This window comes from Mchenga conophoros, linkage group LG10 (assembly GCF_057382185.1).
Source record: "Mchenga conophoros isolate Kocher_MC1m ecotype Shallow Benthic linkage group LG10, M_conophoros_male_GT1.1, whole genome shotgun sequence".
Classification (NCBI taxonomy): domain Eukaryota; kingdom Metazoa; phylum Chordata; class Actinopteri; order Cichliformes; family Cichlidae; genus Mchenga; species Mchenga conophoros.
In genome coordinates, this window is record NC_140535.1 from 18031335 (window position 1) to 18057602 (window position 26268).

The 26268-nt window shown below is 41.3% G+C and overlaps 2 protein-coding genes and 1 long non-coding RNA gene across 5 annotated transcripts; 1 reads left to right on the plus strand and 2 right to left on the minus strand.

Moving 5' to 3' along the window:
* Positions 1 to 121: 121 nt before the first annotated feature.
* trpc6a (transient receptor potential cation channel, subfamily C, member 6a) lies at positions 122 to 14241 on the minus strand. Its single transcript, XM_085289036.1, has 14 exons — positions 14066 to 14241; positions 12882 to 13210; positions 10804 to 10936; positions 9413 to 9713; positions 8126 to 8311; positions 6264 to 6428; positions 5949 to 6180; positions 5619 to 5846; positions 4544 to 4808; positions 3554 to 3749; positions 2083 to 2283; positions 1848 to 1904; positions 1660 to 1735; positions 122 to 1570 (listed from the first exon to the last, which is right to left on the minus strand). Exons 1-14 carry the CDS (start codon positions 14203 to 14205, stop codon positions 1440 to 1442), a joined length of 2640 nt encoding a protein of 879 aa, XP_085145162.1. The 5' UTR covers positions 14206 to 14241; the 3' UTR covers positions 122 to 1439.
* A 2635-nt stretch (positions 14242 to 16876) lies between these two features.
* angptl5 (angiopoietin-like 5) lies at positions 16877 to 21340 on the minus strand. 3 transcript variants are annotated; one of them, XM_085287946.1, is made up of 8 exons: positions 21052 to 21340; positions 19938 to 20109; positions 19692 to 19795; positions 19516 to 19609; positions 18512 to 18615; positions 18307 to 18427; positions 17465 to 17641; positions 16877 to 17310 (listed from the first exon to the last, which is right to left on the minus strand). In XM_085287946.1, the coding sequence occupies exons 1-8, from the start codon at positions 21106 to 21108 to the stop codon at positions 16991 to 16993; spliced, it is 1149 nt and encodes a 382-aa protein (XP_085144072.1). In that variant the 5' UTR covers positions 21109 to 21340; the 3' UTR covers positions 16877 to 16990. The 3 variants fall into 3 exon arrangements, with proteins under 3 accessions (XP_085144072.1, XP_085144073.1, XP_085144071.1); XM_085287947.1 differs by having other exon boundaries at positions 17456 to 17641; positions 19704 to 19795; positions 21052 to 21339; XM_085287945.1 differs by having other exon boundaries at positions 17456 to 17641; positions 21052 to 21338.
* A 2123-nt stretch (positions 21341 to 23463) lies between these two features.
* On the plus strand, positions 23464 to 25688 carry LOC146565705 (uncharacterized). Its single transcript, XR_014894144.1, has 2 exons — positions 23464 to 23545; positions 24083 to 25688. It is a non-coding gene; the product is annotated as an uncharacterized LOC146565705 (long non-coding RNA).
* Positions 25689 to 26268: the final 580 nt, after the last annotated feature.

Genomic DNA, 26268 nt, shown 5'->3' on the forward strand with positions numbered 1-26268 from the left:
AGGAATAGAAGACTGCTTAAATATCCAAAGCTTGTCTTCGGATGTTGCTGCCTTTTGTTCCATTCTCTGTCATGATGATCCCACAGTAGTTCAATAATGCACCATCACTGATAGTGTTCCATTGTGTGTGTTTTTATTCAAGTATGATTTTTCTGCATTTCTAGTGTGTTTGTCATGTCATTCTAATCTAGTCAGATGCTTTCCAGATGGTACTGCATTGTGGATCAAATGATGATGATGACCTTTCTGTGTTCATGTTTCAGTCAGTGCTGACAAGATCTCGAACACCTATGGCTGAAATGCAATCAGAAACCATGACAGAGTATCAACCATGTGCAACAGATGGCTGTAGACACTCAATGGTGTGCCCCTCTCCTGATATCCTCAAACATAGTGAATCAAAAACTTCCAATTTGAATTCATCACTTCATAAGACCTGTTCCCGCTGATTTTCCGTTCAGTTCTTGTGCAACTTGGCATACCTCAGCCTTTTCTCCCTTATTTCCCTTCCTTAAGAATGGCTTCTTGACAGCCACCCTTACACTGAGACCATTTTCCTCTACTTCATTGAACAGTAATAGATTGACTGAAAGGCCAGATGCATCACTCAGGTCCTGTCAGGTCTTTGCTGATTTTATTTTTCATTTGTGCTGTCGATAATTTATAGATCTGCCACTTCTTCTTTTGACCCTCACCTGTCCGGTTTCCTGCCCATTGGAGATTTTGAGGATATACTGCACACCATGCCAAGATATCCCAGTTTTTTTTACGAATATATCTTTTAGGAATCACATTGTTGGTGCAAAAGTACCATTTCATGCCTGTCAAACTGTGTTATCGTTGGCTTTTTTTGTAGATTTGATTAAGGAAAACAATTGACTGCTACTAACAAAATGCCTAAATGTACAATTTAAATGTATTCTTTGCTATGTTGAATTAGATTTATAACTCATAGATCAGGGTTAAATGGCATGAAAATGGTCAGGTACAAGGACTGGACTGAAAAATTAGTGAAATGAAATGAAAAACTTTGAAAGAGCTTCAGAAAGCTGGAGAACTATTGATTAAGACCAGCTTAAAAATTACAATAAGGTCTGACCACCTGGAAGCAAAATATGAAGAAATGATAGGTAGTGAGTTTTGGACAGTACTCCGTGTGTGTGTGTGTGTGTGTGTGTGTGTGTGTGTGTGTGTGTGTGTGTGTGTGTGTGTGTGTGTGTGTGCAGATAAGTATAGAATATTTAAATTGAGTCTGTACTTTACAAAAAAATGTGTATCACACTGTCGGTCACATACATTTGACCTTTTATATTTAATGTTTATATTCACATACGTGCATTGTCATTTATCGTTAGTAATGTTGTGTCACTATGTATACAGCATCTTTTGACAGTGAATAGGCACTTAATCTTTGCGCTCTTCACTTATGACAGACATTGCTATGATGAAGGCGTACTGATCTCTCCCAGCCTCTTCAGCAGCCCATCGAGCGTCTCCAGGTTTTGTGCTTTTTCTTCTAGCAGCTCATATCGCAAACTGGAAATGTCCTGCTTGATTTCTTTCAGCTCTCCTGGATTAAAAAAAAAAAAAGATGCAAAGCTATCAAAGAAAATGTTGATGCCAGCATGGGAGGACAAATGGTGCTCTTTATTATTTTACCTTCAGTGATCTCATCGCTCTCTCTGTCTGCTTGTGCTTTGATGATGTACCGCTTTATTAGCCGCTTCATGATCTTCTGTAACCGGGAAAGGGGTTCGAATTATGAACAAAATGTTCTGTGCAAAAATAACACATTAAAACAAGTAATAAAATTATGTTTTAAAACAGTGAAATACACAAACACGTGCCTGATATCTGGTTCGGCTGGTAGAAGCACCATATCCTGAGTTTTTGCTTACTCCAAGCTGGAAAATTGAGCTCAAATTAGCTGAACAGAATTGTGAGATTTCTGTGGTGTGGCAGTAATACCACTGGGAGGTGCTAAGGCTCTGCCACTAACGCTGAACTATCATGTTACCTTTCAAGCTGCGTAAGGATAAACATTGGATATATTAGGGAATTAATCGCCATACTGTGTGGTACCTGGTTGAGTTGTGTCTCATTTTTCTCTTTGCTGTGTCCTTCAACTAACTGCAGGAGCAAGGACTTGATGCCTGTGGCCAGTCCGAGCATAGATTTTGGGCTGGGGACTAGGTTGAAGGGCACAGGGAGTGTCCTTCCCTCCTCAAAGTAGGAGAACCAAAGTTTTGCACGAGCAAACTTCCACTCGACGTCAGCATCATCCTAAAAAAAATTAAAAATCACGACGAAAACGGGGAAATGTATCAGGGAAGGGAAATATACATGTTTGACAGTACAGAAGGGGGAAAAGCCTGTGGTGCATTACAACCACCAGTTGGTATGAAGTGTGGACCAGCCACTCCTTTATTCACAAGGGGTCTCCACATATTGACATAGCAGATTCTAACAACAGTCCTTCCTCACACAACTCCAAATACATTTATGTCTCCTCCCAAAGTTAAAACCAAGGATCTCTTGCTTGTTAAGCAAACATGTCAATTACTATGGAGCCACTTGCCCTCAAAGAAAAAAAAGAAGGAAAACTCAAATCCTAACTCAGGTTAATACTACCTCTGACAAAGTAATAAAATATGTTCAACAGTTTCGTCTTCTCCACAATAATCACGTTTCCCTATATAGGCTCGCCTTTTTATAAACAATGTGTCAGCAAACATACCCGCATGGGCACACAGTGGGTAGGTATGGGTGAAGTGTGGACCTGAGTAAGCAGTGAGCAGGGTAAATTCACTATGGGTTACCCACAGAAAACACCTATGGGTTAGCCCAGGGGGTAAAACTAATGTGGGGCCTTAATGGGCTAACCCATAGGTGTTTTAGTGAGGGTTTTCTATGGGTAAGCTCACTATATGAAAATCCTCACAGGAATCCAAAAGGAAAAAATTACTATGGGCACTACATTAGATGCATCCACTGTGGAGCACCCACAGAATTACTTCTTGGGAGGGCAAAGGGATAAAACTGCTATGGGCCCCTCATGGGCTAGCCTACATGGGGCTCACGTAGGTTTTCTGTGGGCAACCCACAGCGGCTTACAGAAAACTCTTATAGAGACTCCAAGGCCAACACTGCTGTCAACCCTGTGTGGGCTCACCTAATTGGGGCTCAGATGGGATAAGTGGGGGTTTACCAAGTCCACACAGCAGGACACTTTACCCACAGGTGGGTCTATACAGGCATAATTGCTGGGTAAAGGAAAAGGCCCTGATTTAATTTAGTTGTATTCACATTCTGTGACACAAATAAATTAAAGTAATTTGCTTCCCTTTATATCTTAATTTAAATGACATTATTTCTCTTTATGAATGTGTGTGTGCTTGGGTGAATGAACCTTGTAGTGAATCTTTGTTAGAGTTAGTGCTATATAAGTACCAGTTCAACGTGCGCTACATGTGGGGCTGCTTTTTCAGCCCATGCTTCATATTTTCAAGCATGCATCTGGGGCACAGAATGATTTACCGTCTTAATGACCTACCTCAATCTCCTGGAAGGAACTATTAATCATGGCAATGAGCATGTTGAGCAGCACTATCACCATGGTAACATTGTAAACTCCGTACAGGACGTAACCAGTGTTCTCGATGAATTTGTGTCCGTTGTTGATCACTACGGATCTGACCTCAGACAGTCCAAATATAGCCCAGAACAATGTCTTGAAGCTCTCCTCCAGGCTGGACGGATGCACAGACGAATAAAGGGACAGAGGGAGAACAGAGGGAAGTTATTTTTGAATTCAAACCAGCCGTACACCATCAACGTCAGAGATACTCTTTTAGTAAATCAACAGAAGGACAAAATGTTTTTTGGAGTTAAAATTACAGAATAATTCAGAATAGTGTTGACATTATTGCACAAACATGCAAGTTTAGCATGAATTTATTTGGCACAATGAATCTGATTTTGAGGCAACATGTCATATTTTTATAATACTCTATTATGACTGTGTAAAGGTTTAGCTGTAACTATTTGTGCTAATGGGTCCCAAGATAAATGCAAGATTCTTTTCATTGCTGCCACATAATTTTGCTCTTTGTTTTGAAATCCAAGATACTTTAACTTTTTCTGGACTCAAAACTTCTTCAGCTGTAGGGAGATCAAATCCCTCCTGGGTGCACTGATGATAAGTTTTGCCCACACTATAACCACAACCAGTGATAAGGGTCCCAAGGGCTTGGTTTTAAATGGTGACAAGCCACAAAAATGTTGGGGCTTCTTTTAACTGTAATAACCACAAAATGAGTGGGTCTACCAAAGAAACAGCTCTCAGATCTTGGATAAGAATAGTTAGAAAGGATCAGGATATAAAATATCTGTGAACCCTTGTGGTGATATCCTTGGTTTGGATTGGTAATCCATTGTTGATCAAGAATTGAATCAAGTTTCATGATGAATTCGTCTGTGCAAGTTGATGAAAAAAATAAATAGATAAAAAAACAAATTCAGATGTTCACTGGTATTGACTTACGTTGTGAAGGCATCATTTTGTTTTGCACCCAGGTAATAAGAGTACAGGTTGAACATGCCGATCATGAACGCCAGAAAGACCAAGATGAAAATGACCATGAACTTAAAAATGTCCTTTACTGTCCTTCCCAAAGAGATTTGCAGGGGACCAAAGCTTTCGTTGGCCGGGAGGATATAAGCAATCCGAGAGAAGCTCAGCACCACTGCGACCGCGTACAGGCCCTCTGATACCAACTGGGGATCTGACGCCACCCACTCGATACGAGCTACAAAAGAACACAAGCGTAAGTCAGAAAATCACCTTTGATTAAAGCTTGCAATTATTGTTTTAAGGCACACTGAAGATTATTTTGATAAATGAGCACAAGCCGGGCACTAAAAAGGCTATTTAACAAAGGATGTGTTAGCCACGCGGCTTAATTTCATCTTGTTCTCTTTAAAGAGAAGGAAAAAACAAAAGTTAATTTGCCAATAAGCACAGGAAAATCTAGGGCGACAGTGATACTTTTTACTTTTTACATCTATAGACTGACAGCTACAACAGACACAACATTAAAGCCATGAACAAGTGAAGTGAATCTTTTCCTTATAAATCAATCTTCAGCTCTGAAACCTTGGGTTCTGGCATTTCTGCCGATGTTACTTTGATGCTTGCAACCTGCCTAAAAGTTGTTTCCAGCCAATCACATCACCTCATGGCAGTGTCTCCCAGCAGGAAGGAAACATGTGTCTTTTGTTCTGTTTCAATTCAATCTTATGTATACAGTGCCAAATTACAACAACAGTCACTTCAAGGTGCTTAATATTGTAAAGTAAAGGCTCTACTATAACACAGATTGTCCTGTAAAGACTCTCCCCTCACCCCCAATCGGTCATGGCGCATGGCTACCCCTCTCTGCTAGAGGTTTCTTCCTGTTAGAAAGGAGTCTTTACTTCCCACTGTCACCAAGTACTTGTTTATAGGGGGTTGTCTGGTTGTTGGGGGTTCTTTTCAAGTGATTTGCTGCTGTATAAATCAAGCACATCATGGTATTTGAATTAGTTCATGCGATGTGTGAAAATGTGAAACTGCTCACCCATAGTGAAGTAGCGTATCTCCTTAGGCAGTGTGACATTAATCAGCGTTGTGTATTTTGCATACACAGAGGTCTGTGCTAAGTTAGCATGTCTCAGCGCAGAGAAGCGGCAGCTAAAGGAAGCCAGGAAGATGGCGAGCATCCCAAAATCCAAGAAGTTCCACGGCTCAACCAGGTACTCCCCTGGTCCTTGACTCCAGATCTCCTTTACCTCTGCCCAAATCATACCTGCAGCAGGAGCACAAGAACACAAATGACATGATTCGGCAGATGTTCAGTTGTTTTTTTAATTGTTTGCTTTTTTATTATCTATCATCATCTTATGCTCACCTATGACCCATGAGATGATAAGGATCTCCATCCAAGTGAAGGGTGTTGTAGTCATGCGGTAGAGCAGCAGAGGGTCAGAGCTGCCCGGGAGCTGATGGTGTGTCATGTTTGGCAGCAGGGTGGTGCCTGCAAAGCGGTCAGCAGCATTCAGGATGAGAAGACCCAGGAAAATTGTAAAGGATGAGGCATGAGCCACAAACTTCATGAAGGGGCTACGCATCACTTTTCCCACCTGAGAATGAGAGATGGAATAACGGAAGGGTGAGAGGAAAGCTTGTACTGTGAATGATCTTTATGGATGTAAATATTACTTACTCTGGTGCATGGGGCAATCCAGTAAGCCACAGCCAGTCCAGGCAGTCCTATAGCCACCGCCAGCACCACCAGCAGTTTGATGGCAGTGGTTTGTTGTCTCAGGCCAGGCAGGTTCTCATACCAGATACTCAGCAGCTGCTGCTGGCAGTTAGGATGAGCCACAAACTGAAAGGCACAGATGAAAGAAGTAGGACAGAAGAGTTAAGGAGAAGGAAACGGGAAAATAAAGTGTCATGGTCCTGCGACCATGACTCAGTGACTTTATGTTTATGTTCTTTATTGTTATTACTTTCATTATTATTCATGGCTGTTTTGGGATGGTTTGTGTTTGGGATTTTAGACACTGGGTTCTGGGTTTGTGCTCCCTCTGTTGGTCCCTGGTGTTAGTGTTCCCCTGTCTCGTCAGGTTAATCAGGTCCAGCTGTTTCCCCCACCTGTGCGTGATTTCCCAGTGTCTCTTTGTGTATTTATAGTGTGTGATTTCCTCTGCTCCTCGTCGCGTCGTCTGTGTTCATACCCTGTGAAATCCCCTGCGTGCTCTCCCTGCTGTTCTCCCTTCATGTTCAGGTTTGCCACTCCTTTGTGTAGTTTCACCCAGTTTAGTTCATCCTTAGTTCTGTTTTGCCATCTCCACTTTATGTTTGATATTGTCAATAAATCGCCTTTACATCTGAGTAAGTGCTGCATTTGAGTCCTCCTTTCCACTCTTCACACGGCCGCTGCCCCGGACCGTGACATAAAGGCTACTGGAAGCTTAAGGTAGAATCCTTAAAGTGTGATTCTATTTTTATTTATTTGAAACAGAGAAAAGCAGAAATCCATTACACCTGAGAGCTGAAACTAGAGCAGATTTATTTTTGTTTTTATTGATCTGAACATTTAATCGATTTATGAAGAGTAATTTTCTGGCATTTTACAAACTGATTAATGATTTAAACCACACAAATTGGCTTCTAAAACGATTACATCAGACAGCTGCAATTAGAAATGAAGACAGATGAGTTCAGACTCAGCTCAACGTGACTAAGTGCTACAAATATCTTTATATTAAAAACACTTGTCGACAGCATTTTGATGTTTCACACTATAAATTCCATTTTTCATTTCTATTTTTTTAAATTGATCTTAAAATTAGGCATTGTTTCCCAGCATCCATAGCTGTTGTTGTTGTTGTTGTTGTTGTTTTTCTCACCTTTGGATATTTGTCTGATTTTAAAAGTTTGTTACCCTCATGCAGTAATGTTACGGACAGTCCAACTCATATAGAATTTTTTAGACAGACACCATTACTGATATTTGGTGATTTAAAAATCTGATATATTAGCCGATTTTTTTTTTTTCTTTCAGGCACACTAGAAAAAAAAATTCCCCAAAATGTGTTATGTGTAGTTACTTTTTACTAAGATAGTATAACAAAGCAGTTTAAAAATAAACTTGTTTTATTGTCACATGACTCGTTTACACTCTGCCCAACTCTGCTCAGATCAGCTGGTTGTTCTGAATACTTTTCCAACACGGGAGCTGCAGAGCACCTTCTAGTGGAAAACTTATGTAATAACCTTCGCAACACAGTTGAGCGATGTTTCTTCGTTCTCTTCTTTAGTTTTCATTTATCAACCTAAAAATGGAAATTATTTGCCAATACTGATATATCGGCAAATAGCTGTTATCGGCCAACATATCAGTTTGGCTCTATGTCGTCCACAACTGGAATGACAATGACAGTTTTTAGTAGGATATCAATCTAAATGGGTTATGCTGCTCCCATAGCACAGATAAATGTTTGCAATACTTCTAACTTGCTCAGAAAACCCATGTTTTATCCTGCTGCTGTGTCATTGCCTGTTTGAGAACACACTGACCTTTTTGAGCTCGTATTTGATGGCTAATTTGAGCCGTGTGAGGGAGGGGCGACCTGGTACATCATAGCTATCATCCGAGTCAGTTTCTCCATTTAATATGGCCTCAACTTCCTCCGTGCTGCGACACAGGTCCAGAAGGCCCACCACGTAATCCTTGCACTGGCTCGAAAGGCGGGAGTAGTCATTCTAGAAACATGATGGAGGAAATGTGCATCAGGAGTGAAACATTTGAGATGATTTGGTAAGATGCTAGTAAGATGCAAGTAAATGCAAAAGGTAGTTTTTAAATGATGTTTTCATTTATTGAGAGCAAAAAGCTATCCACACTTGCCCCTAAACCTAATAACTGTTTGTGCTATTTCTAGTAGCAAAAACAGCAATCATGCATTTCTGAAAGCTGACAGTGAGTCTTTCACAACGCTGTGGAGGAATTTTTAGCCTACTCTTCCATGCAGTATTGTTGTCATTCAGTCACATTGGAGGGTGTTTGAGCCTGAACAGTCTGTTTACAGTGATGTCAAAGCATCTCCGTCTAGTCAAAGTCAAAGTCTGAGACCAGACTTTGACTAGGCCACTCCATGTCATTGCTGCTTAACCTGAGTGCTCTTGAGCTTCAGGGAATGAATGGACATTCTCCTTCAGGATTTCCTGTTAGAGAGCAGAATTCATGAATATATCAAGTCAACAGCAAGTCATCCAGGTCTTGAAGCAGCAAAGCAGCCTCTGACCATCACACTACATCACCACCACCGTGTTTGGCTGTTGTCATGTTTTCGTTATGGAATGCTTTGCTAGTTTTATGCCACATGTAACAGGATACAAAGCTTCTAAAAAGTTCAACTTCTGTCTCATCAGCCCACAGAATATTTCCCAAAAGTCTTGGCAATGTTAGCAAGCCTTTGTGTTCTTCCAAATGTGACAAATATGGAAACGAATAAGAAATCGGGAAGGGGGCAAATACTTTTCACAGCATGAACATCAAGAAAAAAATGTGTAGGCTGTATTTGGACATCTCTGCTCAGGCATCCTGTTGTTTATTTATTGTACAGTACCCACAGCATACTTTGGTACTCTGAGCCCAGCAATAATTACAGCTGTTGTTTATGTGTCAAACCAAAAATCTGAACAGTGACCACAGGATCTAGACCCTCGTCTGTTCTTCTCTTAAGGTTTATAAAATGTTCATGGGTATGTTTTAGGGTATGTGTACAGCAGTGATAACAGACAGTGCACATTAGTTCTGCCGGACTTGTGTTTGCATTTTTGTTCTTGTCGTTGTATTTGTACCTTAAATTCTTTCTCAATATTAGCTAGCATGGCCAGTTCATTGCTGAGCTCCAGTGCTGCCAGCACTGGATCCTCATTAGACAAGGAGAGGTAAGCAGGACTGGCGAGTCCTCTGTAGGCATTGATCCTCGATCGGGAGTGGCTGAAGGAGTCAAACTGCTGCTGGTAGTTGCACGAGTCACAGCCACAGAAGTAGTCATGAGGCGGATCGATGCGAGCCCCTTTACTTAGCAGGGTGTAAACAATTTCATATTCCTGACAGTGTGCAGCCAGTATCACTGGAGTCACGTCATGAGAAAACCTGCAGGAATTTACACACAGAGAAACATGCAGATAGTACGCAGTATCAGCATTCGCCTTAGCTTCGTTTCTGCAAACGAGGTTTAAGTTTCAACATTTTTATGAATGTTATGAATTTATTTAATGAACTTTTCTGCAAACTAACTGCAAAAAAGCAAAAAAAAAAAAAAATAGCAGCAGCTGGAGCAGTCAGTGCATCCATCATAGTTACATTGCGTCACCAAGCATGGACATTTCCATTTATACCTCACTACCCCCCTATTGTCAGCTTCTTGTTGTTGACTCGTATGAGACTATGACAGTTGTGGAACATATTTAACTGCTTTCTTGTTCAGAGATAGATTAGATATAATATCTCCAATCAGCACATATGAAGCTACTGCCAGAACTAGCTTAGCTTAGCACAAAGACTGTAAACAGGAAAATGATTTGCTGCTAAATCCATCTGCCAGGACTTCTAAACTTAGTTTCTTTAATGCAAACAAACTTAGTTGCCAGTGGAAAAAAAAAAAAAGCTGCATGTAGCTGCATGATGAAAGCAAAAACGAGCCTTGAAACCAAATATTAAGGAGAGATCTGCATGTCAGGAACTTGTTTTTATAAAACACAAGTTTTGCTATTTTATTTATTGAAGCTTTAATTTGCAAACTTTACACAACAGCTTTATGAAGCAGCAATAGCAAAAGAAAGAGTCTGCTGCTGCTGATAAGCCACACCTTGCTCATAACATGCTCATCCCCCACCCCACTTCCTTCTTTCCATCAGCACCCATGTTCATGATTATCGCATAAATACACTACCCACACTTCTCTTAACCACACAATAACTGGATACATTTGTGGCTAATACTGTCTCTTTATCTTACAGCATCTGCCCACCATAAACTGAGTAGCTGCTCAAGTGTCTGAAAGACAGAATCACACAAACCATTGAGGTGTTTAATAAATACTCAATACATATCTAAAAAAGTTTCATGTTTATGCATGTTCCAAATGTTTTCCTGAAATGCAAATGTGCCTAATAAAGTGTCCGCTATTACCTTAAACAAATATACAAATGTAAGTAATGAAACACCTCTTCCTCACACATACCTTGTCCCGTCCTCATCATAAGCATAGAAGTCATCCAACATGTCTGCCTGAACGGGGCTTGCTGTTAGACGACGGGCGTCTCTAAATGAAGGGTGGCCCAGTAAAGTCTCTGTGATGCGAACATAACCTTTACCTAAAACAAAAACGGAGCAAACTTGTTGGTGGTACAACTTCATTTACACTGCTGTTGCTAAAATTGCTGAATCTTAACGATAACTCTAAAATGTTAGCTTACATAGCATTTGGTAGTTTGCTGGAGTTTGTGATCATTATTGCAGTTTTTTGGGGGGGCTGGTTTAAAGTATTTTTAACCATTACTGAAGTAGTTGTTAAATTTCCTAATCATTTGTTAGCATGCCATAATGGCTCAAACAGAATAGCTCAACTTGAAAGAAAATGGTCCTTTGAACTCATATTTTACTACCTTAAAACATAAACTGTGGAGAAATTAAATGTATATTTTCCTTCCAATGCCTGCAGTGCATAATAGATTTTGATAAGGACCGCCGTTATCCCACAGGCCATACTTGGAGAACCCCTGATATAGGCTATCTACTCAGGTTGGTCACAGTTTTTCAATACTACATCGCCTGTATTTTTTTTTTTTTTAAATGATGACTTACTAAAGAAGAAAACATACATCCTCAGCCTTCCTGAACAATGGAACCAACCTTTAATATTGTCTTTTTTAAAGCAACAATCTTTTAAATCTTGTAACTGCTAACAGAAGAGGCTAAAAGTCTAGTCTTTTGTACTCGTGCTAAATTAGCATGTTGGCAACTTAGCTAGACAGGATTTTGCAAAAGCCAAAGTTTAGTCGTCTTGGGCAGTAGTTCTCCAGGATTTCTCAGGGCCTTTCAAAGGTTTTTCTTTAGGCATTGGCTTCTTTTCCCCTCATTTTTAGTCCAGACCTGAGAGACGCATCTGAACCTTCAGCTGATCCATTTACTGTTCACTGGCCTCATTGGAAGGGTGGCTGTCAAGAAGACCTTCTTAAAGAAGGAAAACAGGAAAACTGAGGTTTGCCAAATTTCCCAATAAGTGGACTGAAAATCTCTAGCAACAGGTCATATTGAGCACTGAATCCAAATATGAACATTCTGGTTCAAATCATCATTATTATATATGAAGGAGGTCAGCAGAGACGTACAACAGTAAGTTGGTGGAGAGTCTTTAAAGGTTTCAGGCATCATAGACAGTGGTGTTGAAGATGTTGTTAAAACCAATGAAATTACGAACACAGAAAAGTAAACTTTTTAATTTTGATCCGTCGTGCAATACCATCTGAAAAGCATCTGATTGTCAGTGGCTTCATTATTCAGCATGACAGTCATCCCAAACACACTGCCAATGATTAGTAAAAGCATACCTGTATAGAAAAACACACACTTGCATACTATCAGTGATGGACTGGCCTCCCCAGAGCTCGGACATCAGCATTATTTAAGCAGTATGAGATCTTGACGAGAACAGAAGGCAGCCAACATCCAAAGTAAAACTTTGAATTTCCTTCAACAGACCAGAGAATGAAGCTACAAGAGCTGAAACTATGTTAAAGAATAAAGGTGGTGATACCAAACATTGATTTTGAAGTTTGTTAGAATTGCACTCTTTTTGCTTTATACACTACATTCCCATTGTCCTAGCAAAATATAAAGAAATAAGTAAAATGTAAAAACGTAGTCATCAACAATCTCCTCAAACTAAACACAAAGTATTTCACCAGAAATGGTCCAAGTCTGGCCCGTTTGAGCAGAAAAATGCCAGTGCAACTGTGGTAACATTTTTGCAGGCGGCTGAGTGGCTGCAGGATGTATGAGAAACTTGACTCAGAGGCTGTGGTACAGAGGGGTTAACAGTACTGAGGCAATTAATCATTATTATTATTAAGCAATGTCACTAGACTCATAAAGAGACACAGCTATGTAAGGACACAGATTAACGGATAAACGGTTACATAACTGTGGTTCCATCCAGTCAAGCAATGTGTTGTGTCTGACATCTTTGGAACTTTTGAGTGATATAGAGATTTTGCCATATTATGTGTTTTTGGCCATACATAAATAATCAGGTCTTACTGATGGCTAAAAGGAGAGCGTCGCCCACTCTGGCCAAGTCTGCCCTCCCCAGCAGCAGCTCTGTCACCTCCAGATGTTCGTTGGCCACTGCCAGCTGCAGTGCATTTTGGCCCATGTAGTCAACAGCGTTGACGTTCAAGTTGGGTACATGCAGCAGCATACGCCGCACCTCTGGTATGTTCCCGTATTCAGCTGCTTCCAGGAAACGCTGCTCAACCTCTGACAGGCTGACTGAGGGAGCTGAGAACATGTAGGCAGGTCCACGGAGAGCCTGGCGTCGTTTAGCAGCAGTGAGACGAGCCATAAGCTGTCGCTCAGAGTTACTGTGGCTGCCAGAAACACAAAAAACACTCGGTGTATGGTCCACACATGAATTTACACACAATGTAGTTCTCAACCAGAACGGTGCAGGTGTGCTATCCACACAAGTAATGAGAGAGAGACCCACACACCCGTGAGAGAGCACTGAATCACAGTTAACCTCATTCATATACTTGCCTACCATAATCTGCAATTAGTAGATGTAAGTTAACTTTTACCTAGAGAACAGATGAAATAGTATCAAGTTACAACATTTTCCTGGTTCTGTATTTCTTTCTTAATATTCTTTTAAGATGCATTATCTAACATTCTGTTCTGCTACATCATATGAGGTTTGTTGTTTATGCCATGATGGCTTACAAGGTTTGCACATAAAAACGAAGTACTCAGTGCATCAGAACGACCAAAAAGATTCCCAAGCAGGCATCAGTGTGTGACGAGAGGAGCATAAGAAGAGGTTGAGAAATCCTGTAGCACTGAGCACTGAGGCTAATGTAAATAACGAGGCAGGAAATGCAAAAAAAATGGTTTACATTATAAGCATTATGTTACTCATAAGTTAAATTACGTTTACTAATGGATCATGGGTTCTGAAGTACACTCAGTCTCCCTCCCTCCATCCCAGAGCGCTGACCTAGAGTTAAACCCAATGAGCACCTGTGGCTGTTTTGCTGGTTCCAAGTTAAAGAATGCAAACTGAAGAACATTGTGCTTGCAATATTTAGTGAAAATTACCATCAGGCGTCCAAATACGTTTTATCTTCTCCTTCAAACTTTTTAAAATCTGTCAGTCTTATCCATGATTTTAACAAAAAGATGCAGAGGATGAGCATATATGCCTGCTACACCTCTGGCAGACTTACCCAAGGCATCGTCCGGAGCAACACGTTTCCTCTCCAAAATCATCGTACATGAGCAGGTTATCACGGCTCCTGGCTCTGGGGCTGTCGCTGTAACCTGCAGTCCGGCTGGCATGATGAACTGCAAGCGGTCTGTGGTTCATCCTGGAGGTGATCGACAGCAGAGGCTGCGCTCCCGTTTCATGTGAAAGACTAATCAAGTGTCTGTGGCACGTCTCTCTCTCTCCGTCTCTCTGTCGCCCTCCCCCTCTGGTTTTTTCTGTGTTCTTGAGAAAGAATGCATCCTTCTGGGTCCCACAACACTTTTCCTTACGTGACGCATTGAACTTTACAGATGTGGGAGGAAGCTCAGGGTTGCGACTGAACAGGCTCAGAGTTACTACAGATGTAGGTTCATATTTGTCTCAGCGGTTTCACCAAGTCCTTCATCTCTTTCTTTGATATTACTCAGTATTAGTCGTGGCAATAAAGGTGGATTTGTTACAAAAATAATAGGAGTAAAGAAATGAAATATTCTCATGATATAGTGTCTTACCAATAGTTGTATTTTTGACTCGTAAGATGCTATTTTAAACTGCATTGTTTAGAGTACGTGTTGAGAGTTTTAGTGTGTGTGTACATGCGTGCAGAAGTGACTGATGGCTGATGAACAGCAGATGAGATTCCTCAGGGTTTAAATTCCCTGTAGACTTTGCTTCCTGTGTGCTCCCACTCTCAGCTGATCCTGGTCCAGTGTGGGAAAACTCTGTACCCAATCACATGTGTTCATGTGTTTACAACTGTCCAGCTTTTAGTAGCTCTTTGCAGCAATATTGTGATCATCTTCTGCTTTATTGTCCCATAATTCTTTTATTTGTTTTGTTGCTACCTATGTCAGCTGAGAGCACTTTTTGTCTGCTTTCAAGCTGAATTTCACATGAAAAAACCCCTTACAGTCTGTAAAAAGTCTCAGCGTGAAATCAGCCTGATAAAGCAGGATCTCCAATGCACAATTGTGGCAGAGAGAATTGCCTTTTAAGGACCTGATTGCTGAAGATTAGCCAGTTTGGATGTGTCGTGGCGTAGGGGCGTCACATTTCAGTGGCAATGGGGGTAAAGTCTGACAAATGTCACCATTGTGGGTTTTTGTTAAGATTTGCTCGTCTGAACAGAACAGACCTGAGATCTGGATGTAAACACTGTCAGCCTAAACATACACACTCTTACTGAGGGGCACTGAGTGGACAAGTACCTGGACAGTCCTTTGTGTGTCCTCCTCATGTGTGGGTGTGCGTATTGATTAACTGCGGTGATATGTAGGCATACCAGACCACACATAGAGCAGGCGCTCCTTCAGTGTTATCACCTGAATCACTGACGCTAAAACACACAAGCACAAACACACACATATCACACACACACAGACAAACTTTGGCACCAACAGGACACCGTACATGTAAGCCCCACAATGCTGCAGCTAACTGGAGTAGAGTTACCAAAGCCGTATACTTTAAAGACGTCACTTGAAATGATGAAGCCACCTGAGTTCAAGATATTTCGCTCATAGTTCATGTTTTGTTGGGCTGAACTCTGAAGAAGGAGGGGAGGAAGAACAAGAAAAACACACACGCACACAAAGGCCCAGACCAAATTGTTTCCTGTGTGGAAGCAGCTGTTCTGCAGCCTGTGCATCTGTTCTTTGTCCAATAAACCAACCTGAACCTGCAGCTCCTTCCTTCACCCAATCCCACCATTTTCTCGCTCTTCTTTACTTCTACTTCTCCTTATTTTTTATGTAACAGGTAAAACTTAGACACACTCCTGACTCTCCCGAGTTTGTTTTTTATTCTGTGTTTTCTTTCTCTAATGTGTGAATAATAAGAAATCAGTATCACCGCTGGTTTGTTGGACACCTGCGAGATTAGAATACACCAGTTTCTGTGATTTTCTGGCGAAACTAAACAGTCTGAGGTCCTGCCAGCGTGCTCAAGAGGCTGCGGTTTTCATTACAGCTGCAAAGTGTCTAGTGCTCATCCGGAGAGACGATAATAACAGCGTCTGATTCTTGGAGCGCTCAAAAGTTCTGATGCGCATGAAACTTTCCTGATTGAATCATCATTTGGTAAAAGATTTACTGAAACAAGAAGTCTTTAACACCACGACCTTGAGACAGGTATGAGCTACTGTTGGTCGTTACTGGCTTACAGGATTACCAAACTTGATTGCTTTTAATCAATGACTATCATGTGATGCACCTGAAGGGGTGAAACCACGAGGTTTCTGCAGACTGTTTCAACACGGTGGTTATACTGAGATGAATCAGGGGGCTGATTCAGTTTCACACGTCAGTGTGAATGTGACCTCGGGGAAGAAGAAGCCCCAGTTTTCAGCTGTAGCCTCGGTAACCTTTTCTCTCTAATCCAGTGATTTGATTGTGGAGCAGGGAGGGTACTCTGGGTGTCTGAAGCAACAGAGGTCCTCTGGCTTGCTAACGTATTTATTTGGGGAGGTCGCATTTAGTTTCTGTTTGATCAGAACTTTGCAGGGTTTTTCTTTTTTACTAATCAGGCTTGGATTTCATGGTTGCGGATTATTTCTGCTGCAATAGTGACAGAAATAATCTGGTCAATACTAATAAACTGCATGTGATGTAGGTCTCAATCGGTACACTTTGCTGAGATTCACAGCACCACCTACTGGACTGGATCAGTTTAAGTTCTCCTCCCTTACCTTGGTGTGTATGTTAGCTGAACCAAGATCAGTTGAAACTGACAGGAATGCAGCAGAGTTTGCAATTAGTGTAAAAGAAGAAGAACACCATAAGTAATTGGCTGATTTTATTTTATTTTATGTTGGTCACAGTGAAAATAGTAATCCAGAAGAACTATATTCTGTTTTAATGAAGCTTTTAGTCACGCATTGAAATGATCCATTTCTTCCCATCATCTCTCAATTATTGGTTGCAATCCTCCTGATCTTCATGGTGACAGATTTGATGGTGTAGGGGACTCCGTTGTGTCTCCAGGTGTCCCACACGATGTGCGTCCTCTGCCCCTGGTTTCGCTCTGTGTCTTCGGGAGAGCCGTTGAGATTTGCCAGACCGCACTGATTGAACCACCACCCCGTGTGGTTGTGGTGAATGCTGCAGCTCTCCACCGTGCAATTGCCAATGGAGCAGAAAGGGTTGCAGCCATCATTGTCGACATCTGAGGCACTGAACGGTGCCGTGTCCTGGTTCTGTTCCTGGTTGTAGCCTCGAAACGCATCACCTGCACCAGAGCACGCAGAAATCCATGCAGACATGCAGGAGACACAAAATAACCATGTGGACCGGTCGCCGGTGTTTTAATTTGCACTTTAGCAATTTTAAAAAAATAACATTTGTTTTGTGAAGTTTAACTTATTAAGCCATACCTGCACTACCTGCATATCTGCCCAGGTGTATGCTGAAGAACTGCGTTTCACTGTCAAGGCGGAAGTCATCATACGATGCATAAGAGGTGACATCGTCATGGGAGACTAGAGCAATGTGAAGCTGGAATCGAGTATCCTTCTGGTTTACTATGTGAAACACCTTCCTCAAGCCCAACCAGTGTTCTCCTAAACACAAGACGAGAGATTTAGTGGTGAAGTGAAAGGTATAGTTCTCAATATGTGTAGACTGATAAAAATGAGACGGTGTGACAACTTTGAGGAAATGCTATGATACCTCACTAGGTGATGGCTAGCTAACCTTAGTATAAATACTGGGAACAGAATCAAAATGCTAGCCTGCCATCCATACACCGATAGTCCTATATATACAGCAGCAGCCTATTAAAACTTATCCTCTTCATGCTTTGCTAACGTTTCCTCTGTGCTAGTTGTTATGCTAGCACAACTTTATGTGCTGCTCAAGCAAAAACCATTGATAAAAAATGAAAGTTCCTCCTAGACTGCAGTTCCTCCAATGGCTGCTTTAGACTGGATCAACAAGAAAGTCGATTCCAAAAGTAAAATACTCTGTAACGCACACCTTTAGACTGTAGTAAGCCTTAAAGTGATGGATAATTATGGTTGTTGTGGCAAATGAATTCACTCACAATGGAAACCTACGAATCACACAACCTCAGGTCCAGCAGATAGTGAACATTATGTTGGTCAGTGGTTCCCAAAACATTCTTTAGCTGATACTATAAAGTATATTTTGAGCATCTAGCTTACCACCATCTAATGTTATTTTTAACAGTTCAACCTCAAAGAGGATCTCTTTGATAATGTACAACCTGCAAGGTGTCCAAAGCCATTGACATAGCCATCCCAGGATCTTTTGAAGTCAGTTAAACCGTCACTCCTCCTCTGCATCACCGTCCATCCGCCTCCCATATAGTCCATCTCACAGAAAACCTGCAGGACAAGCTTTGCTTTGAGTGTCGGCCACAGAGTGAATAAATCACTGAAGGAGTGAATGAATGAATTATATACATGTACCTCAAATGAAGAGTCAGTGTTCTCTGGGTGGACTATGTAAATGCCACTGGGGATCTTGGGGACGACTGACACGAGGTTGTCCTTGATGTCGCTGCAGTCTCGTCCTAATCAATGCAACAAACACTCTGTTTGGTCACCAGGAGAGTAATTTAATCAAATTTATGGTGAAGCAACTTTTTTGATTTATAGCCACTAATGACTTGAAGGACTGTGCACTTCATGTAATAATTAGTCACTGAGCTTAATATAAATGGCATCAATTTATTCTCTGCCTTCGCCGCACAATCATTATATATTTGTCAGAGCTGTTTTTCTCTCTGTTTTTCTCCGTCAGAGCTGTTTAGTTACTCAAATGAGGCACAAACTATTGAGTTATGATAGACTGTACAAGTTAGTGGTGCAGTTCAGCATCTAGTGGAAAATATGTACCTCCAAATTTGCAGATTTTGAAGATTTCTGATGTACTAAAGGTTTAAATACCTTCTGGTGTGGCTTTGTGGGTCAGAAAAAAAAAACTTTTACGAACCTCAGATTTTGAAAAAATGCTGTTCTGTTGATTCTATTTAAACCTTTTTCTAAAACTGATATACTGGTGATTTCATTTTTAAATAATGGACAAAATTATGCACCAGGTTTAAAGATATCCTCAAAGGGAGGCCATAGTGTTTATATCCACATTATCTTTTATTTATATGCTGTTATAAACATAGATCACATTAAACTCAGCTCTTGGCTCTATATGATGTTTAAACAGGGGATGTCATTAATATGGTGATCTCTGGATTGAACCTACTGTTTAAACCTTATGTTTGTAAGGGGTAGCCTATTAGAAGAAAAACAGGAAGGGGAAGGAACTTCAGTAGCTTCTTAAATAATGATTCACAACTTAAATCACCAAAGGTACAGTACTTTTCATAATTCACCATGTCACTGGGTGTTACTAGTTAGCGTTTATGTCTTTCAAGCTCTATAATCACAATCGTATGTGTTTGTGTGTGTGTTACCATGAGATTGTACAGGTTTCATGGAGTACATCTCAGTGTTGCTTCTCTGAACTTCCAAGCTGAGCGTTTGCACTTTGGTCATCAACTCTGTGACCTGGAAATATGACATCACTGTAAATACATTCAGCCAGTCTGACGATCACAAACACTTAACAGATGTTTAACAGATGTTTAACCTGACTGCTTACGATGTCCAGAGCTCTCTGTTGCGCCTCCATCACATCCCTCATCAGTTTTCTGTTGCTGCGTCCAAACGCAAGCAAAGACTGCTGCAGCTGACCTGAACACACACACACACACACACACACACACACACACACACACACACACACACACACACACACACACAAAAGTACACACACTGAACAACACATGAAGGTAATGGGGCTAACAACAGCACAACAAATCAGAAAAGGCTTTACCACAAATGGATTGTTTCTCATCTCGCAGGAGTTTGACAGTGATGTCACACGGGATGGTGCATGAGTCCTGACTTTTGACTTCACCAAGAGGTCTCTGATCTTTGACAGGAACATCAGCGAAATCTCGATTGTCTAATTCCGATTGGTTTATATTACCTCTGTTCTCTTTGTCCTGGAAATCAGGAGAAAAGGACAATGAGAGAGTTCAATCTATAAGTCAGCACTTATGTGTAACTAGCCTGGAAAGTATGACTCCTGTGGCTCATTAGAGACTGAATAATGTCAGCGTTGTGTTTGTTTTCTGCCTTTTATATATCACATGGTTTCTTATTTCAAATGTACTACAGAAAATGTAGTTTGTAGTCTACTTCCTGACTCAAGTCCCCTGAGTCAGGAAGTAGACACTCTGTTAGTGTTTTAACCTGATTAGCTGTTGTGTTTTAACTTCTCCACCACCACAAGGAAAAAAAGACTTTCATCGTGGGATCAGCAGTGCTGTAGGTCAAATATCGCACTTGGCTGAGAGTAACTCCAATAAACCGAAAAAAGATTTGTAACCGACAGTAAAATATGGCTTTTGAGGTATTTCACTTTATCGTTCCACTACAGCACATTTTGGATGGAAATTGTGCACAGTCCTTTGAAACCAAGTAGGTTTCACGTGACTGAACCTACTTGGAAAGATTGCTCAGCTCTAATAAGGAGTTAAACTCCACCTAAGAAAACGTTTTGGAAACGTGCTGCTTACACATTATTGCATCAGCAAAATAAATTAAAAAATCTACTTACAATATGTGGATATATATGCATAACAGATACTTTTACCTGTATATTTTGTTAAAAAATACTTATTTTCTTTCATTTAAAACACAAACTCATAACATGATCATTTTAAAGATGATATAACTAATTTAAAAAAACAAGAATTTGTGGCTAACCTCTAAATCTCTGTGATTATATGGGCATTTCTTGAAGCACTTTAACACCTTTAAATGAGCTCCCTCACAAGTCATAATTTATAGCTTCCTGCTGTAACTCCTGATGGAGGAGTGATATTGATCAATAAGACAGATGACAAGTTAAAAACATTCATAGCATGCAGTGCGGTACATACTGCGTAGGAAAGAAGCGAAGGCAAAAGCAGCAGGAGGACAGCTGCTGTCCACATCATCTCAGTCTTTTCTGACTGTGATTATTTCCACCAGGAGCTGAAGGAGCTGAATTCGGTCCGCCAGCAGACAGGCCTTCATATGTTCTTATTTTTCCACAAATTCTTTCCTTTTCTAATCGTCTTCTCTGCTCATCTACGAAGTATTTCTGCATCTTCCTTTCATTTTTTAAACTACTTTTTTTTCTCTACACTTCCTGTCCAACTGCTCTTTCTCCACCTCCATCAGTCACTCCTACTTTCTCTTGTTACATTCCCATGACAGCATACCCTTTAAAAGAGGAGGTCACATTTGTTGATAAAACTCTGGCAAGTAGCTGAATCTGCTGATTCAGAGCCATTACCTTCCCCCTCAGTGTGTCTATTACTGAGCATTGTTGTTTTACAGGTTATATCCTGCCATCAGCATGAGAAACAGATGTGGAAAAGGGAAATGGGCAGCTTGTTTTAATGTAGGAACCTTCTCCCTCTGCTTGTGTCTCTGCGTGGGAGCTACAGCTGAAGGTAGGGAGGAGTGAAGGCAGGGTGTCTTTGCTGCTCGTATTTCCCCCCAGTTACTCTGTTTGAAAACAGTCTCACCCTCCTTGACAGTCAGAACAATTACTTCAGTTAACTTGGCACTGAAGCAGTAAAGAAAGCGTTCCACTCAGACTCCAGCCTGTCATTTCCCTGGAAAACTGTCCTGCAACTGCCAAACTGAAGATTTGCTGCTGTTCTTAACCTGTGTGAGTTTACAGCCATGGTCAGTGACAGGAATGTGAAAAAGCCACATGCTGCAGCCTCTGGGCCCCCACATCTGTCCCACGTTACATGCTCTTGTAAAACAGTCTGTACAAGTAAATGAGAGCTGAGATAATGAGTATATTTAGACATGACTGCGTGATTAATCAAGCAATTAATCAAACATACGGTACATTAAAATCTGTTTGTGTTACCAGGGAGGATTGATACTCTCCTATTCCAGCACAGTAAATGTGACAGAGCTGGGAGAGAGTTAGCCTAACATAAAAGAGTAAGTACGGATCTGGCCTGGGTAAAACCTGAATATTAGCCATCCATCCATTCTCTTCTGCACATCCTTATCAGGGTCGCAATTGGGCTGGAGCCCATTCCAGCTCCTGAATATTATAAGTTGGCCAATTCTATCATTTAAAAATTCTCTGGTAAGCTGTGGTAAGCCTTGGTGTTCACCTGGACAAGCTGGAGGAAGTGGGCGGGGAGAGGGAGGGGCTAGGCTTCTCTGCGTAGGCTGCCCCCATGACCAGGACCCAGATAAGCGGAACAAGATGGATGGATGGATGGATGGATGGATGGATGGATGGTAAGCTGGGGTGTTTAAGCATGCTCTGTTGGTACTAAAGAAAATATCACCACCAGCACCAACCTGAATGGTTGATACAAGGTCAGCTGGAACTAAGCTTTCAGGCTATTTTTTGCAAAAATTTTTTACTGCAAACACCTGAGAGTGGTGAAAGCTGCCTACTGTCAGAGAGTCCACTGGATACCCGCATCCATCCTCTTGGAGGCTATCCACCCCCAACACGTACTGCTCACACTTTCAACCTCAGACCGGAGGTACAGAAGTGTGAAATGGAGGATCTCCAGACTGAAGAACTCTTTCTTCCCTGCTGCCATTAGACTCAAACACTTGACAGGAGTTCATAACCTACTGCATTTCATACATGCTGATTTATAGTTATGAGATTTTTTATTGTCTTTAAATTATTATCTATTCCATCCATCCATTCGCTTCCGTTTGTCCTTTTCAGGGTTGCGGGGGGCGCTGGAGCTTATCCCAGCTGTCAGGGCGAGAGGCAGGGTACACCCTGGACAGGTCGCCAGTCTGTCACAGGGCTAACAGACAGGGACAACCATTCACACTCACATTCACATCTATGGGCAATTTGGATTAATCAATTAACCTATCCCCACCAACTGCATGTCTTTTGGATGGTGGGAGGAAGCAGAGTACCCGGAGGGAAACCGCACAAACACGGGGAGAACATGCAAACTCCAGAAAGACCCCGGCCTGAGTGCTAACCACCATGCTGCCCATTATTATCTATTTTACATGTGAATTTATTTCTGTTTGGCATCTATTGTGGACAGCAAAGGAAGAATTTTATATTACAGGAGAATATGTTTCTTTACTGTGCTTATGACAATAAAACATAGTTGGGATGTCACAGCAGAAATCAAGACTCATCAGAGCAGTCAATGTTTTCCATTCTTCTACTGTCCAATTCTGGTGAGCAAATTGTAACTGTAGAAAACCCCTGTGATTTGTGTATATAGACTGTTCCACGGACCCCCTCTAACCACTGCTAAGATGGTACATTCCTTCCATCCTTTGTTTGTGTTTGCGCTGGTTCACCGTGATAGCGCTGGTGGAGCTGGGCTGTTGTGCTGAACATGTGTCGTGCGTGTGCGTGAATGATAAGTAAGTGCCTTGTATTTGTTTGTTCTATGGTTGTAACTTATCATACACTTGCCTATGTACATTGTGTGATGCCTTTATAGAGTTTTCCAGCGGTTTGTGTAGCCACGAGACACTGTATATTCACGCTGATTTGACCAAAATGGCGCTACCCTTGTGAACTGAGCTGCCCAAAGTAAAGATGGAGTCTATCCCTGTGCAGCAGCACATTTGTGTCCACCAGGGGGTGGTGTTTAGTCATTTCTGTTCAACCCTTTCTGTATTATTTAGACCAGCTTGGTTGACTTTAATTGTTTGCTAATTGTAATTTCTGTTATTTTACAGAACCACACACACATATACATATACTCACACGAATTCACTTCTGGAGATGTTTGGATTAAAGGAACCCTAATTCTCATTGCTGTGGACCCTCTCTTTCATCATATAAGTCACCTGTGCCTTCTGACCGAGGATAGGAAAATCCTGCTGTAATTTGCCAGTTTATTAAGCACACACATGTCCAGTTCAGTAACCTCAGTTTCTGTTTTTTGCTGACAGGAGTGGCTCTGGTGTGGTCTTCTCCTGCTGTCGCCCATCTGCTTGAAGATTCAAAGTGTTGTACATTCAGAGATGTTCTTCTGCATACATTGGTTGTAATGGATGAGGTGCTGCAACTGAGACCCGCCGTTTGTCTTTTCTGGTCGGCGAGTGGAGAATCGCACAGGCTGGTCTGCAAAGAGAGCTTTAGGATGCTTCCTCCCACTGTCCACTGTATCGTCCATCCACAGGGTTTGCAGGGCTGGCTCAACCCATGGCTGCCACACCACTAAGATGTTTTCAGAAATATGCAAGAATGCAACAATCATGTTTTACAGTCCTGTGGTCTCAGCCTCAGATACTTATTAAATCACACAAAGCTCATGTAGAAACAAACAAATGAGCAAAATATGTTCTCCTTAATTTCTGTCAACCACACGTTTCCAGCTATCATGGTTGCTAGGCAACCTGGGCAGCGCAACGGAGGCTAGACCGTCCCATTTCACAAGCCTCGCACTTCCGGCCTTTGCGGTCTTTGAGTACACGGCCCTTGAGGACCATTGAAGCTGCGTACTTTAAGGCTGCAGACCCTGAATTGGGATACAGCCATAAAAACCACGAAAAAATATTGCCGTAATATGAAGCGATAGACTTTTTCATATCGTCATCCATATGTGTCGTTATATCGAACAGCCCTATTTTGAACTCTCCTCGTCCTTTGAGTGCGCAGTCGCCTTTGTTATATAGCAAGGTATTTAAAATGAATAAATAAATATCCCGTTCATTTCAATGCGCATGATCTGAGCATGCGCGGAATGACACGGAGCTATTCTTTGATCCTTTGATCTTCTCAAACGGGAGACGTCATCATCTCTGCCACATGAGTCTATAAATAGAGGTGCTTTAACACAGTTTACCTTGATGCGTCTTCAGTAACAGCCAGTTGTTTTTGCAAAGCAGCAGTCTTTGACAAAGGTAATACCTTTACATTTAAATAATTCAGGGAACATTCTTTTTCTTTTGACACTTGTCCCTGCAGCAGTTCCAAAGTGAGTCAATGGAGAGAATAGCTCGGCGTTTAGAGTTGCTCATAGAGCAAAATAGAATGATTAATGCCAGGATCGGCAACATTGAATGGGATTTGAGTGTACTAAAGGAACAGAATGCGATTGTTAGACGTGAGAAAGTACCACAGAGTGCTCTTGCCAACCTCGCAAATAACCTAGGTCTAGGTATAGGTCTAGGTCTTGCCATAACGGGCGGTATTTTCGGTGCAGTTTGCCTGTCCACCTTGACTGGTTAATTATGACATAATAACTATACTGTGCTCTCATTTATGTTCAGTTTTATTTTGCCCTCACCTCCCAACCAGTCATGACAGAAGACTGCCCCACACTGAGCCTGGTTCTGTCACAGGTTTCTTCCTGTTAAAAGGGAGTTTTCCCTGTCCACCGTTGCTCACAGGGAATCACTTGATTGTTGGGATTGAATTTTTGGATTGAATTTAATTGCTTTAAACTGAAAATCAAAAATTCAAGTGAGGGGTTGACCAGGGCTCGTGAGGTGGGTTGGGTTTTTTTTATTTGTAATTTGATAATTAAAATAAAGAAAATTATATTTAAAAATATATATTAATTGCTCTGTGTGTTTACTTCAATGAAGACGTGTATTTTTTGTGATAGAAAAATATAAATTGTCCAAAATATTTGAGAGTTTTTAAATTAGCACTGCATGAGTTTAACTGTGGCACAGACAGCTGTCAATCCTGGTGAGTGAGAGTTCAACCTCCAAACTGAACCCAGTGTGTTACTCGCAGAATCACAGATTTACTCACATTTACTGATTGTTCTGTAGGGTCTTTACAATTTTCAGCCCCTTCAGGTGACTGTTGCAATATGCAAGCAGGAGATGGTGGATGCTATATTACTACTAGTACAATACTTTTAACTCTGTAGCAGACAACAGTTTGATAAAATGCTATGAAAAAAAAGAAACCAAAAGATTCGATTCTATAAGTTTCAAAAAGATTTAATTTATATATTTTATGTGCAAATTCCCTGCTGACTCGGCCTCAGGATGTCTAGAGGCAAGAACCAAGCGCACCCAAATGAGCGCACCAGTGATCATGTGCGCATCACGCAGAGGGAGAGTGAGGGACGAAAAGCAGCAGCAGAGCATGGCAGTTGTATGGAAGAAATAAATTCAAT